Source organism: Zonotrichia albicollis, chromosome 1, assembly GCF_047830755.1.
Source record: "Zonotrichia albicollis isolate bZonAlb1 chromosome 1, bZonAlb1.hap1, whole genome shotgun sequence".
Classification (NCBI taxonomy): Eukaryota; Metazoa; Chordata; class Aves; order Passeriformes; family Passerellidae; genus Zonotrichia; species Zonotrichia albicollis.
In genome coordinates, this window is record NC_133819.1 from 9138130 (window position 1) to 9152637 (window position 14508).

The following is a 14508-nucleotide window of genomic DNA, read 5'->3' on the forward strand; positions in this document are numbered from 1 at the left end:
ATATATGCAAATTACAAGGAGATAAACAGGGTCTGATAAGACAACAGGACATGCACCCAGCCCATAGTTGTAGCCACAGCTTCCAGTACACACAGAAACCACTCCACACTGTTTACCTGCCTTCTGCAGCTTTCACACCACTGTGCAAAGAACACTTGGGAGTGTATGCAGAACCAAAAAGCCAAGGTGCAAAGGGAAGTGTACATACATGGTACCACGGTGCGGGAGCGGTTCTTCGGCACGTTCTCCTCCTGCTGTGCCACGCTGCTCTCGTTGGGCTCAGCCTGGTAAGCACACAGAGCTTCCCACTCCTTCTCCAGACGGTTCTTGTTCTTCAGGTGATCTTCCATGTAGGACTGGAATGAAAAGAATACTGCATTAAGCAATGACTTAGCTAGGCTGCAAGCTAAGCTTAAAGGATGTTTCTCAAAGCGTGGGAATCCTGAGCTTTGGGGAAAAAAAACTGGCTCAGTTTTAAGGTTCATTTATTTACTTAATAGAGAGTTGACTTCAAGCTTATTTGTGCTATAAAAAATGAGAATGATAAAATGTACCAGTGCTAACAGAGAGGAAATTTATGAAACATCCATTCACTGAGCTTTAGGAGAAAATTGTTTCTTCTTCAGTACCTAGAAAACATAAGCCCAAATGTCTTTTTCATCAGGCAATGGAAAAGAAACAAAATTCCATTAACAAAAATTACTACAAACAACAACTTCTGTCAAAACAAAGGATTTTACAACCAAATTTCAAGCACATATGCATGTCACAACAGTGATAGAAATATTGAAAAGAATAAAAAAAATTGCCAGGCTGAACTATTGTGGCCAAGCACTGGGTCATCAGAAACTCATCTTGCAGATGAACAGGCACAGAGAGGGCCTTCAGCTGAGGAGGTGTTGTTAATTAATATTAATAGTTGTTGTTAGGGATTGTACATTGCATTCAGTTAACAGTATTGGGAAAAGCATCACCAAAGAAATCTGTGGCAGGATTATGGCCCTCAAAGTATCTTGGTGCTGATCTTAAGCTTTTGCAGATCTCCCCTGGCTAGAGCTCCAGCAGTGGATAGGAATTCAGCTCCAAAGATTTGAGAAAAGTGAACCAAAACCCTTTTCCTTCACCCTATGGATCAGAAATAATCCAAGTAGGTGAGGGGAGGAGAGCAGAAAGGAGGAGGAGTGGGGAAACCCAGAAATCTTCCTTTCCCTTTAACATGAAAATTAAGATAGTGACCTCCTGGTACTTTAAGCCTGCTTATACAGGCTCATTACCTTACAGAGCCTTCCATCTTCTACAGCAAGCAAGAAACATCTTACTTTAGACCATGTTCATATTTGTAAATTAAACTCCATATTGCCTGTACTAGGTAGGTTGAAATTAACATTCCTAAACAGAATTAAAAAGGACAGACTGTTCAGGAGACAGGCTCAGGGTGGGGTCAATAGCAAAACTTCTTGCCCAAATATTAGGTATTGCTGGAACTAATACAGCCCAATCTATAGCAAATCTTGTCTAGAAAAAGATCCCAGAAAGGATTCACTGCAAAGTACAAAACGGACTTTAATTGCTTCGAAAACCCTTTCCATTGCCAATCTTTCTGATGTTGAATTGTTCTTCCTAAATGTGCTTTAAAGAAGAAAAGCTCTTGTGCCCTCTCTACAGGTTTAACAGAAGGTGTAAAAAGCTTGCAGCTTGTCCGCTGCCAAACAGGAGCTCTGCAAATCTGTTGTGCCACTGTGCTTCCCACCTGGCTGGCAGGGCAGGATACAGCTCCCTGTTTCAGCTTGAACAGTTTTTTGATGACAAAGAGCCCCTGACACACAGCTTTGTTTGGTGCAGGGTTTGTCGGGCGCTGTCTTAACACGAGGTTTGTAAATCAAACCTGGTACTGAAACACCAATTCAAGAAGCGACGCTTCAGAAGGGATGTCTTTAAGGACACAGAAAGGTATTGCATTAGAAGAAAGATTTCTAAAGGAGGTAAAAAATAGTGGTGGCCTAGATACAATCAAAACACCTACTGTGTGATTGCTTTTCCTCTATAATGAAGGAAGAAGCATTGCAGTGGACAGAGCTGTGACCTGACAGACGTGGAGCTGCGAGAGTGGCGTGGCCCCGGTGTGTGTCAGGGTGTGGGTCTGGGAACACGTTCCCAGCATTAACTTGCAAGTTAACAGGAGGAAACCATCCTCTAATAGTTTATTTATCCTTGTCAAAAGGCTGTTGCTACTGGCAAAGGAGGGAGGCTAAAGATCCTATTCTTTTCTCCTAGCAATTCTGTGCCTGGCTATGTATACTGAAGTCATAGGGGAAAAGAAAAAAAAAAAAAGAATAATCCCTCCAGAGCAGAGACTTGCTGGTATATAAGAATTTTTATGAGGCAAAGGGAAAAAATAGCAAAATCTTACAATACCACAGAGCCAAGACTGCTGGCTTCAGAGCAGCTGTTTAGCATGCAGCAGAGATCAGGCAGTCAAGGACCAGCCTGTAGCATCTTCCCATTTTAAACCACAGTTTTATAATCTGATTCATTTTGACATGCCCATCACCAATGTCCCACAGACTTCAGGGACATTTTATGCAGATATACAGATCTGCCAACACTGAATCTCTCCAAAATCCTGGTAGACCCACAAAGGAAAGGAAAAGGGCCATGAACATTTCATTCCTAAGGCAGAACTGAATGTAGTAAGGAGCTATCTGTTGACTCCAGCTTGTCTCGCTGATGATTTCAAGGATTGTATTTTAAAAAGAAATTTAATTTCCTTTTAAAATCATCAAATCTGTCACAGTTAAGGTAAAGTTTACAGTTAAGGTAAATTGAGTGCTTTTATTGCACATGAACTTTCAAATAACTCAATGTTCTTTAAAAATTATTACTTTTACCTTCATTTTTTCAGGTAATCTTGAGTGTAAAGATACAAGAATTTTCAAATGGAAACACACGGAAATCTTTACTTTAGCCAACCATTTCTTGTGTGGTTTCAATTCCTACAGGGCACTTGTCTGACAGACCTTGAGGAGGGGTTTGACTATTTGAATGGACCTGTGGAAGACTCTGCCCAATATGGACATCTGCTTTACACACTTTTTTTAAAAGCTGCTGAGGAAGAAGCTTGCTTTAAAACATTCAGGAGCCAGACAATTCCCTCAGAGTTAAGTAATCTTTCATTTACAGTCCTTCAGAGCCCCAACACTCATCCCCACTTTGCTAAACAGAAGCTTAGTGATTTTGAAACATTCCCTTGGGAGCTGCTAGATGTACATTAAATTGAGTGGAACTTCTGATATTTTAGAGATTGTATGTCTACTCAAATCCACTCCTTAATTAGGATGTTTTGATGAGACATTCTGCAATGTTTGCCTGGTGCAAAAGAAATTCATTACCAACGTGTCAAACACGCACATGATTGTCCTTGTCCCAGAGTAGCAGGTAAAATAAATAGAGGTTGTCACCACTGTTATTGCAATGCTCCTCAAGCCTGCTGAAAAAAGCAGAGGTCTAGCCTCACCAATATGGGCACAACAAGGCAAATCCTGTAATCCCAAGTATATGCTATTATTTAAACAAACACCATCTGCTTGCACAGGTCTTCTGATGCACCTTAAATTCCATTAACCTTAATTTTCCTTCCACAGGGCCTGACCTGTGAGGACAATTGGTAGCCCAGTCCCTACTTTCTCTTGTTCAGACAGAGGAGACACTCTTGCTGCCAAAGATGCTGTGGGGATCAGGAGGATGTGCTGACGTAATGAGGACAGAGTGGATGCATTATAAAATCCATTATTACTGTGTGAGACCTGCCAGTTGTAAGGCAAAAAGGGAGCTTTCAGCAAGAGGATGAAAAGCTGTCCCAGGTACAATGAATGGGCTGAAGAGACACTGCCAGTGGCACATATTAAGACAGATTTTATGTGCCTGAACACAGGCACAAAGACAGAGCACAGTGGGCTGGTTTGGCTTTGGTGGAACATGGCTTTGTTAGAGCTTCCTGTGTGCTCAGCTGATGTTGTAATAGGGTGTCAAACTACTTTGGTTTTCCTTATTTTTTCTCTACTCTTTTATCAGGAAGGGTGTCCAACACACGCCCTGTGACTAAATAAGGTTAAAAATAAAACTATTACATTCTAATTGACTGGTCAATCTTTAAATCATAGAATCACTTAGGTTGGAAAAGTCTCTCAGATCATCAAGTCCAACTGCCAAGTCCACCACTAAGCCATGTTCATCAGTACCACATCTATATGTCTTTTAAATACCTCCAGAGATAGTGGTGACCCCACCACTGCCCTAGGTAGCCTGTTCCAGGGCTTGCCAGGCCTTTTGGTGAGGAAATTTTCCTTAATATCCAATCTAAACCTCCTCTGGCACAACTTGAGGCCACTTCCTCTTCTCCTATCACTTTTTACTTGGTTGAAGAGACACAGTACTTTCTTCCGAGATAGTATGGTTTGCATCTGTGAAGATATTTGTTTTAAAAATTCCTATTTTATTAGCTGACATTCAATTGCCACAATTATTTCTGACAACATACTCCCAATACAGTACTTGAGTAGAAACCCTTCCCATGATTGAAGATGCATCTTTCAGTGAAAACATGAGCAGCTCTCAAAGTGACAGACCTTGACAGGTCTAATCAAATTTCAAATGTCAGCTGAAGATGTGGATGTGAAATTATCTTAATCCTTGTGAATGGTGACTGCTCAAACCCACACTGTTCACCCAAAAGTGTGGGAACCACTGCTTTCAAACTGCTGCTGCTTTTTCCAGAGACGTAGAGGGCCAGGCAGTGCTGTTGGGCTTCCCAGGCTTCCTCAGAAGGAAGAGAGGAAATTCTAGAGGAATTTGTTTTAGCTATTATATAGCAAATTGTGCAGAAAAAGACTATACTTGAAAACATTTGTTTTGTGTTGTCAGTAATTTAAATAATGTGGTTTTTTGCCTTTGTTCCCTACTAACTCATGGGTTGTATCACTCTGGCCCAGGATGCCCCAGAATTCTTGCTACTCTGCTTGAACTTCTTTGTGTTCTTTAGTACACATTGCATTGACTACATGTAAGAGGAATACTTTTCTGCATAAATCCAATTTGCTTTTAACAACACATATGGTTTTGTCCTTCTATTTTCTGGCTTAATACCTTATCATTAGTGGCTTCACAGTAAATTTCTCTGTTCCTACTCATATTACTCACAGTGCTATAGAATTCAGAGACAGAAGCAGCCTATCTGATTACTTGCTTCCAGGTCTTCAAATAATGTAATTTCTTGTACCTCACTAGGATTTTTCTAACATTTGGCTGTTCTGTATCTAAAGCAGAAGCCTAAAGCACAGTTCATTACTACTTCTTGGGACTCTGACTGTTCTGAACTATACATTGTATACCTGAAAATATACAAATATTTTCAATAAGCAGCAGTAGTTCTCCTTTGAGATTTTTTTATATGGATGTCAACAACATTGCTTTTCATTTTCAAACTAAATTTACTACTCATTTTCAGCAAGCCATGTATTTCAACTTTAGTCTGTTTGCTCAGAATATTGCTGTTCTCCACAATTTCTGCTTGTATACATTCCAGTGTCTTCACAGATCATGAATTAATGGATCTAAGCAAATTATAGATGTCTTCTTGTGACTCTTTTCTTCAAAGATAATTTCTTTGTTCTATGTGTTTTCAGGTTTAACACTTTCAAACTTTTGAATTACTCCTCTGTCATCACATCTGTGCAGAACTTTAGATTGTGCTAAAAGTCATTGTCACTTCCACTCATTTCCACATCATTATTTAAAAAGTTAAATATAACTGGATCTAAGAGCAATTCCTGTGCTCTGCCAGACACTCCTAGACATAGCTTTCAATCATTACTTGTTGTATATCAACCTTTTGCCTCATGTCAATCCACATAATTGTCCTCTAAAAAATTGGCATTAATTTTTCAATTAACTATTCATGAGATAGTGTCACGACTTTATTAAAATTTGTATGCATAGCATCCATTGTTTTCATTTCAACTACTGGGTTGTGTAGTTTTACTTAAATAAAAAGCAATCAGGTTTGTCCAGGCAAGAATTGCTCTTTAGAAAATTATGCCTATTCTTACTCATTGTTCAACTATCCAATGGAAAGGGTGAAGGAGATTAGCAAACACACAAAGGAAAGACTCCAGCCTTTCCCATCCTCTTAAATGACACCCTTACATTTATTTTCCTTTTATGCCCTTGAAAAATCTCTCTCTAGATAATCAGCAACTCCTTTTTTAATATATGCTCCATTACTTTCTAGGGCTGGAGTCTAGACTCAGGAAATAGCAACAGAAAGTTCATTTCTATTCTCTGTTCCTGCTCCCCATTCTTCTTTTACAAAATTATTAGTTTATTCTTCCATTTTGGTGCACACAAACTTGTCCAGAGCTGATCAAATAAAGTCCCCTGAGATCAGTCACTATTACAACTCTGAGCCATATTCAGATCCTGCAGAGCACCACAATGTTTTTTCTACACTTTTTAAGCATTTCTCACTTCCCACCAGTTTCAGAGTAACACTGAAGTGACTCTGGGGTCTTCCTTGCAGAAGATCAGTCTTTCTCCCTGAGCTGCCCTGGTGCATAAACAAAAGGCTGGGATCTCACCCCACGTTTCCATGAAGAAACTTCCAGCGGTACTGAAACGTGGGAGCAGAGCCAAACTATGCCCATGCTCTCCTACTTTTCTTCCTAGCAAAGCAAACCCTAAATAAATAGAGGATGCACTATCTCAATCAATTTCAGTCTTTGCATCAACTAGCATGTTAAGAAAATAATTTTTTGCCAATAGTTAGCTGTTCCATGGAAGTCCCACAGTTGTTTCTGGTGCTCTAATCCAACCAACCCTCAATAATGCAGAGTCTGTAACTGGTACCAAGACCAGCTCCATCTCTGAAGATTCAATCTATAAATGTTAGGAATACTAGCTTTAATCTCAAACATCAAGTTCTCAATATTAACTGCAAAGAAGTGTGACTTTATAGGGGTAGTTATATTTGGCTTATACAGACATATAAAATGAAAAGTTCTGTTGTGGCAGCTCATTGTCAGTATCTTACAGAACTTGTATCTGGAAGAAATCTCAGTAAATTACCATCTGGCTATAAAGTCTCACATGCTCTCAATCCTAGGGAGTGTTCTGCATCCCTACTTTACTGGAACCAGGATTTCATCACCTGATTAGTCAGTCATTTCAGGCTAAAAGCTCCTTTCCCTTTTGTAACTTGTCCTGTGCCATCTCAGATCTCCTGCTTACAGTAACCACAAATGAAAAAATATGGAAAATAAAAACTTGGGAATTTGTATTTTCTCTTGCAAAAGACACTGAGAAATTATTTTCCTCCTCCATTTGCAGCCATACTACTACCATGATGTATTTTGATCTAATAGTTCTTGTATTTCTCAGGACATGATTACACCAGTGAAAAAAATAGTTTTGAAGCTTTTCAGTTAGGTACTGAAAAATACTATGGAGCTCTCCTTGTAATTTGGCATGAAACACTACTAATATCATACATAATGTGGTAGGTGATGAAGGAAAACTTAAAAAAAAAGCCAGAGTGAGGCAATTCACTGACAAAGCAACTATTCAGTGTGGTTTAGAATAATATCCCTAGATTGCTTCAAATAGGTTGTATTATTTAGAAATAATTTAACTTCCATGGTGATACCAGCCAACAATAAAAATGACATTCCATAGTTTCAGTTTCATATTTTTAGATGTAAAGCTCATTGTAGACACCTAAGCATGCACACAGAGAGCAGCTGTATTTTCATGCCATCTTAAATTATGTTAAATTTTTGTCTCTGGTTTGCTAGAGAAGTATCACTCTGCACAAGCAGTGTAAGGCATTTTCTACCAGACTGGACCAGTGTGAAACTTTGGCCAGAAAGGCTGTAATTCACAAGCATGTTAGATGGCAACCTATGTTCTGTTTGCCTAAATTAATATACCCTTGATGCAGTGTACATCACCATCTCTCCCTCTCCTAATGCTCTGATAATAGAGTTTTGTAACTTGTAAAAGGATTACTTCAATCCAATCAGCAGGTGCTGGGATCAGTGTGTGTCACACAAACACTGGCTAATCCCTTTTCTTACAGCTCCCAGCTGCCAAAGGTGTTCAATGAAATCCCAGTGAAATGGATGGATACAACTTGGCCTGGACTGACACAGGTTGTCATCTCTGGAGGAGATTTTGGAAAACACATGTGCTGCTAAGAATTGCTTCAGCTGGAATGGTGGAGGCAGGTATACTTTTAAAAAGAAATGCAGCTATGAAGTTAAACATTTAAAAAAATTGAATGCTTAATTATGAAATATTTACTCTACCTGGCTCTCTAAATATAGCAAAAGATAAAGAAATTCACTCCACAAGGAATCCCTTCTTAAGGAATATCAGCCACTTAATGGTGTCTTCTAGGTCTTAAAATACAACCACCCTCATCTCCTCCTCCTTACCCCCTTTTTGAAATCTAAATTATGCCTCTGAATTTTCACCTCTGCAGTTACTTTGCTTTAAATAAACCTCCACAAAAAAGGGAAGATGATTGCTATAAAAGGAATATAATTTGCTCCCTTACAATCCCTGTGTTTCTATAGCTCCTTCTTGTCCAACTGTCTGAAAGTGCTCACATTACTCCTGCAGGGGAGGCAAGTATCACTGCTGCTTCACAGATGGGAAATGGAAGGGCTCAAACATTGAAATTAATTCCCCAGGGTCACAGAATATGCGCCTGAAACATTAATTTTTGCAGGAGTATTCTTGATAGCTGTTTTTTAACCCCATGACCATGTTTATAGACATGGCTGAAAGTCGGGACACATTAATGAATCCATATCTGAGAATATTTTTGTAATTACAAGTATACCAAAATGTTCTGACTGTGATGGAATTAATACAGATTTTAGGTTGGGGATTTTGTTTAGAAGTACATGGTTTAAGTGTCTGGTGAGTAGATAAATTTATTCACATGCTGAATGCTGTTTATGCAAAGACATGCCAAGGTAAATAATATATATGTAGAAGATGAATTATCCAAAAGCAGTTTCTAAAATTTCTGTACTTCTTATAGTAGATTTCACTACAAAAATCTTAAATAATAAATAGCCTTCATAAAAAGGAATAATATTACTTTAAAAAATTAAGGTCTAAACCTCATAGCCAATTACTGCTATTGCACAGCATGGGATATGTTGTGACATTTTGTAAAACCAAAAATAAATCCAAAACAAGAAAAAACTCAGCCCAAACCTCCCCATTAAAGACAGCTCTGCAGTACAGGAACTGGCACCAAGGAGAGTGTCAGCTGAATTCATCAACTGAGACATTTTGGGAAGCATTTCTGGTAGCTTTGTTAAAATGTAAAAGCACAAGCATGTAAAAACTAGCTGGAAAACTGAACAAAAATATACAAATCAAGTCCTTTGACTCTTTGTGATAAATATTGACACCCAACACCACTCTCACAGAAAACTGCTATTTTCTTCTTACACATTAAATAAATTTTTCTAATGATCCCTTCTCACTTCATTTTTTACTAATATTTTAACATCATACCACAATCCAAGACATATTTGTGATTCATTTATACGTCTGTTGTGTGTCTGAAATGAAAACTTTAAAAATATATTACTGCACACTAATTACCTGGCTGAAAACACAAAACCAAATTCCCTGGCTTCATCTCACAGCTCTGCTAAGCATCTAAATTTGGGTTCTCTGTTGGATACTGTATTTCCAAATTTAAATTTTAATGAATTACGGTCTATTTTTTTTTTTCAGTGCACTTGTATAGTCATCTTCCTCTACTATATATATAAAAATTACCAAGAGATAAATAAAGAATTCTGAAAACATCAGGTTTAAAAATAATCCTCTCTTCAAGCGTGGTCAAGTTCTATACAGATAATGAGGCCAGTAAAACCCAGGCAACCATGACCAAGTATATCCAAGTGATACAGAACATGATGTGATTTATAGATAGTCTGGAAAAATATCACTATGTTAAACACTAGCCATCTTGAGGACAGACAGGAAAATATTTCTTTTACAGATATAATACCCCTGCTAAAGCAAAGAGATAAGTACTTACTTACTGCTACTCTTAAACTTGTGAATAAAAGACAAAAAGTGCTTCTCCAGGAAAAAATAATAACCCATAAAGGAAAGCCCCTCTGCCTTTCTGGGATTTTTTTTTTTTTTGGTGGTGGGGTGAGGTAAGATATCAAACATAGAGCTTGTACCTAAACACACACAGAGGTTGTGGAAAATTGAGAACATGCAATATGAAATCCAAGAAGTCTTGCAATTCATGCTAGACCCACAGCCTAGAGGCAGGCTATGCACATAAGCACAAGTGACCATCAGGTTACCTGGGAGAAAGAGCAGGAAAGGAACAGACTAGATAATCAGCCTTTTCCTTAGAAATCTCCTGTAACAGAGACCAGACACTTCAAACTCCACAAACATCTTCAATGATCACATCCTTGCACTCAGGACCACTTTGGAACCATGGAAATTCCATGTTTGCACACAGAGAAGCAACACAATTAGTGAACTGCCAGTCCCATGGATGCAGAGCAAACCCAGCACAATAGTAGAAACAACAAGCTTGACTATAGAAGACAGCTCAGAAAGCAGATGGAATGAAAAACTGATTTTTAAATGGTTGGACTTGATATTGGAGGTCTCTTCCAACCTAAATTATTTGATAACAGTAGGAAATGAAGAAACTCTTTTTTCACAGAAGTCCTTTCAGGCCTTAAAAGAGATGACTGTGGGAGAAGACACTGCTGCCCTACCCCTTCCATGTCACACTCACAGCCACGTTGAAACAACATGCAGTAGGAGAATAAGCAATGCTGGCTGTGAGCAAGATGCAGCTGGCATCTGCCCAGCTCCCAAATCTGGAGGAAGTGTCCCATTTTTCAGGTAACCTTTTATCTATGCACCATGGGATTTCCAACCGACGCTGGCCTAGCTTAGTGATTCTCAAATATTTTTCTCATGAAAGCATTCAAAAGGGATTGTGAAGTGATGGTAGAAAAGCTTTAGAAGTGCATAAGCTGAAGACATCCTGCCTACTCCTGGGACTCTTGGGTTTCCATGGAAGCCAGTAAAGAATAACACTTTAAAGAAGTTTGAGGAACACTGGTCTAATCCACAGATGAAAACATTTGAAGTGACAGAGGGCAAAATAAGAACAAAGGAAAAACAATGTGAAAGAGGACAGAAGAAGAAGCCAAGAACATACTCTAGAGGTCAATAAAGAAGTGAAATGATGAAAGAAGACCCTATACTGCAAAGGAAGGAAGTCAGAAAAACAAAAACCAGAACACGGCTAAATGCTATGGGAAGAAGCAAATTTTGGTCATAATGATAGGTTCCAACATTTCTTTGCATGCTGTTTCTTTTCCTTGGAACCTTTCCCTTCAACTGCTGAACAAGGAGAATACATTGAGGGGGTGACAGCAGTAGTTTTGAGTAGACAGTAAAAGTACAGCTGACTGTAAAAAAGAAAGAAAAAGAACCTAAAATGTGGTGCATGTGCATGATTGCTTAAGATTTAGCAGATTGGGCTTGAAGAAAACTGTTATCAATTCAGAAGAGACTCAAAAAATGTGTGGAAGGCATCCTTTTCCATCATACTGTTATTTACTATAGACTGCACATCCTCACTTTGGTTTTCGCAAGCTTTTTCAATATGTATTTAATATCTTTCAGTCAGCTCTCCAAATATGGGATATTTTGCTCTTAGATAATAAGGTGAAAACTAAACTTGGCAGAATGGAATCTGACAAACCCAAGTCCAGAATTCCTTTATACTCTCATGTCTTAAAAAAGTGTAATGAGTGGGAAAAAAAGGGCAAAAATGTTGTCCTTTAACACAATTCTTTTTCTGTTAAAGCCAATAGGATGAATTGTGAGAGCTCAGCACAGGGACACCAGGGAATGGGGGTCTACTTCTGGCTCTGTTTCCAACCTTAAGGTTTGTCTTGGTCAACATGCTTCGCTGTCAGTGCCTGAGTTTCCTGACAAAAAATGACAGGATAATGATAGCAACCTTTAAAAAGAGCTTTGAATCTACTGATCAGAAGTAGTATATAATCATTGGCTTATTATTATTTTGGTTATTAAAGTGAGTTGAAAGGATCCTGGTGGCTTTAATCAACATTTCCTACCTGAAGGACAATGTTTCTCAAAATTCAGTTATGAGGACACACATATGCTATAAGTCAAATGCTGGTGGATACCCTCAGATACCACAGAGTATTCTTGATACTCGAACTTCTTGGTTCTTGAACTTCAAATGAAACAAAAGCCATTTATGGACTTCCAGAAGTACTGTATTAGGTACCATTAGTACATTTACTACAGAAACTGGACACTACCATGATGTTTTCAATCAAAATGGTCCAACGCAAACCAAGACACCAAAAGGTGGAAGGAGGCAATGAAAAATGAAGAAAGCACTTTTCTCAGGCAGGCATTACACACACAGACATCTGAGAAGCAGCAGGACACCCCCCTGCTGTAAGCCAGCACTGCCCTGGGCATCTTAGCTTGCTGTGGTTAACAAACCCAACCCTTCCAGGTGCCTTCCTCAGCAGCAGATAAAGCAGTAGATAAACTGCTGCATCAGAAATACGCCTGCATTTAGAAAAGCTTTGGGTTTGGATTCTGCATTACTTTAATCCTTGAAAAATTCCATCTTTTAAGTTCACCACAGCCTACCACACTGGCATGGTGGCTGTCTCTTAATGCTGCGGTCTACACATATGATTCTCACAGGTTAGGAAGCACCCTTGATGTCTTTGGCCTAACACATAATTATAATGCATACAAAACATGATTTTATAATGAAAATGCTTCTCTGGCTATCATTACTGCATGCAATTTACCAACTTACATTTACATGTTATAAATTACCAATTTACATTTAAGCTAAAATTCCTTTGGAACTGTCTGATGAATGAAGTGAATGCCCACTTCAGGACATGTCCTGCTGCAACAGTGCTCCCTCTGCAAGACTGCTCCAAGGAATCTTGTAGGACTACAGACAAAAGGGTAGTTCTGCAACCAGCAGTTTTTGGGGTGAGCCCAGTGAAGTTTCACGTGCTCTACACAGAAGTAAAGCTTGGAGTAATCTCATGGTAGAGCGGGTACATGAGGGTTTGCTGTGTTGATGGTACTTCTACACACAGTCCATCTACTCATGCAAATAATGTCTTAAAGCATTTAAATGATCTCTATCTATTCTGCTGGTAAAATTTGTCACTGGCAAAGACATGTGACATCTTTTCCATTAGCTTTTCTCTGTAATGTGACACAGGCAGATTAAAAGGGTTCTTTAACACACATCTCCTCCAGTACTGATGTGGCTGAGACCACTGCAAATTAAATTTTATAAATTATCACTGCTGTGCTTTTCACCATTTCTGTCACTATATATTCACAATTTCCTCATCCCAAGGTGCACAAACAGCCTTGTCAGCTTCACTTATACACTGCTGTAAGAGACAAAAATTGCAAATATTGCAAGGAAAAGTTTTAAAATTTAAAATGTTAAAAAAATTTCCATTAACGCAGAAAAGCTGTATATATTGTATGTCTGCTCCCAAATATTTATCTATACCTATAGAGGATTCTATTGCTGTTCATGGTATTTGTACACAAGCACACATGTGGGTATGAAGCACCCACCACTGAAGAGTCATCTCAAGGCACATGATACTAAAACCAATATACAAACCCTAAAAATATACCAGTATTTAAAGGCATAAGAAGGCCTAAATAAACATGAAGTAACACTGTGTCATAAATTTAACACCAAGATCTAGGGCCTGATTCTGCCTGGGCTCCCACCCGCTAATCACTCGTCTGCAGACACAGCCGTGGGTGCAATTTCAGCTCTCAGATTTTCCTGCTGTAGCTTTTCTCCCCTTGTTATCTCAGCAGACATCTTCACTTTGGTGAGATGGATATTGAGCTACCATCCTGCTACACATTCTAGGAATATGCACACAGCAAGCAGCTCGGCATCAGCTCACACATGAACAGCCTTAGCTCCCATAAAATATTCATTCATTTAAAAAATATTTGCACCCTGCTGTCAAACTTAGACAAATTCATACTGAGCCTCAGAAATAGCTGTTTTAATGGTAAATGATGTTCCAGAAACCTCTTTCAGGCTAAACACTCTCGTCAAAATTATTTTAATAAGAAAGATTAACAATTTCAACATTAGCTGCTAATCCCCTTTCATTTGAAACTGTGCTGATAAAATTCTTTGCTTGTCATTCAAATAGTAAGTAATAATTATAGATTTGGGGCCTCCATCTCTTGCTTCATTAATAGTAAATTGCATGGAAGTCTGAAGCATAAAGTCAGCTTTGATACATCTCAAAATGCAATTTCCATAGCTTTCCTTAGCTATGTACAATTAATTACAGAGTTAATAAGGGGAATATGTTAATGAAA

At 38.6% G+C, this 14508-nt stretch overlaps 1 protein-coding gene across 1 annotated transcript in view; it reads right to left on the bottom strand.

Moving 5' to 3' along the window:
- The window catches only part of PTPRN2 (protein tyrosine phosphatase receptor type N2), a 634871-nt gene that overhangs the window by 62153 nt on the left and 558210 nt on the right, over positions 1 to 14508 (bottom strand). The window contains 1 exon segment of the mRNA XM_074552744.1: positions 209 to 356. Within this exon segment, the coding sequence (XP_074408845.1) occupies positions 209 to 356 (148 nt within the window).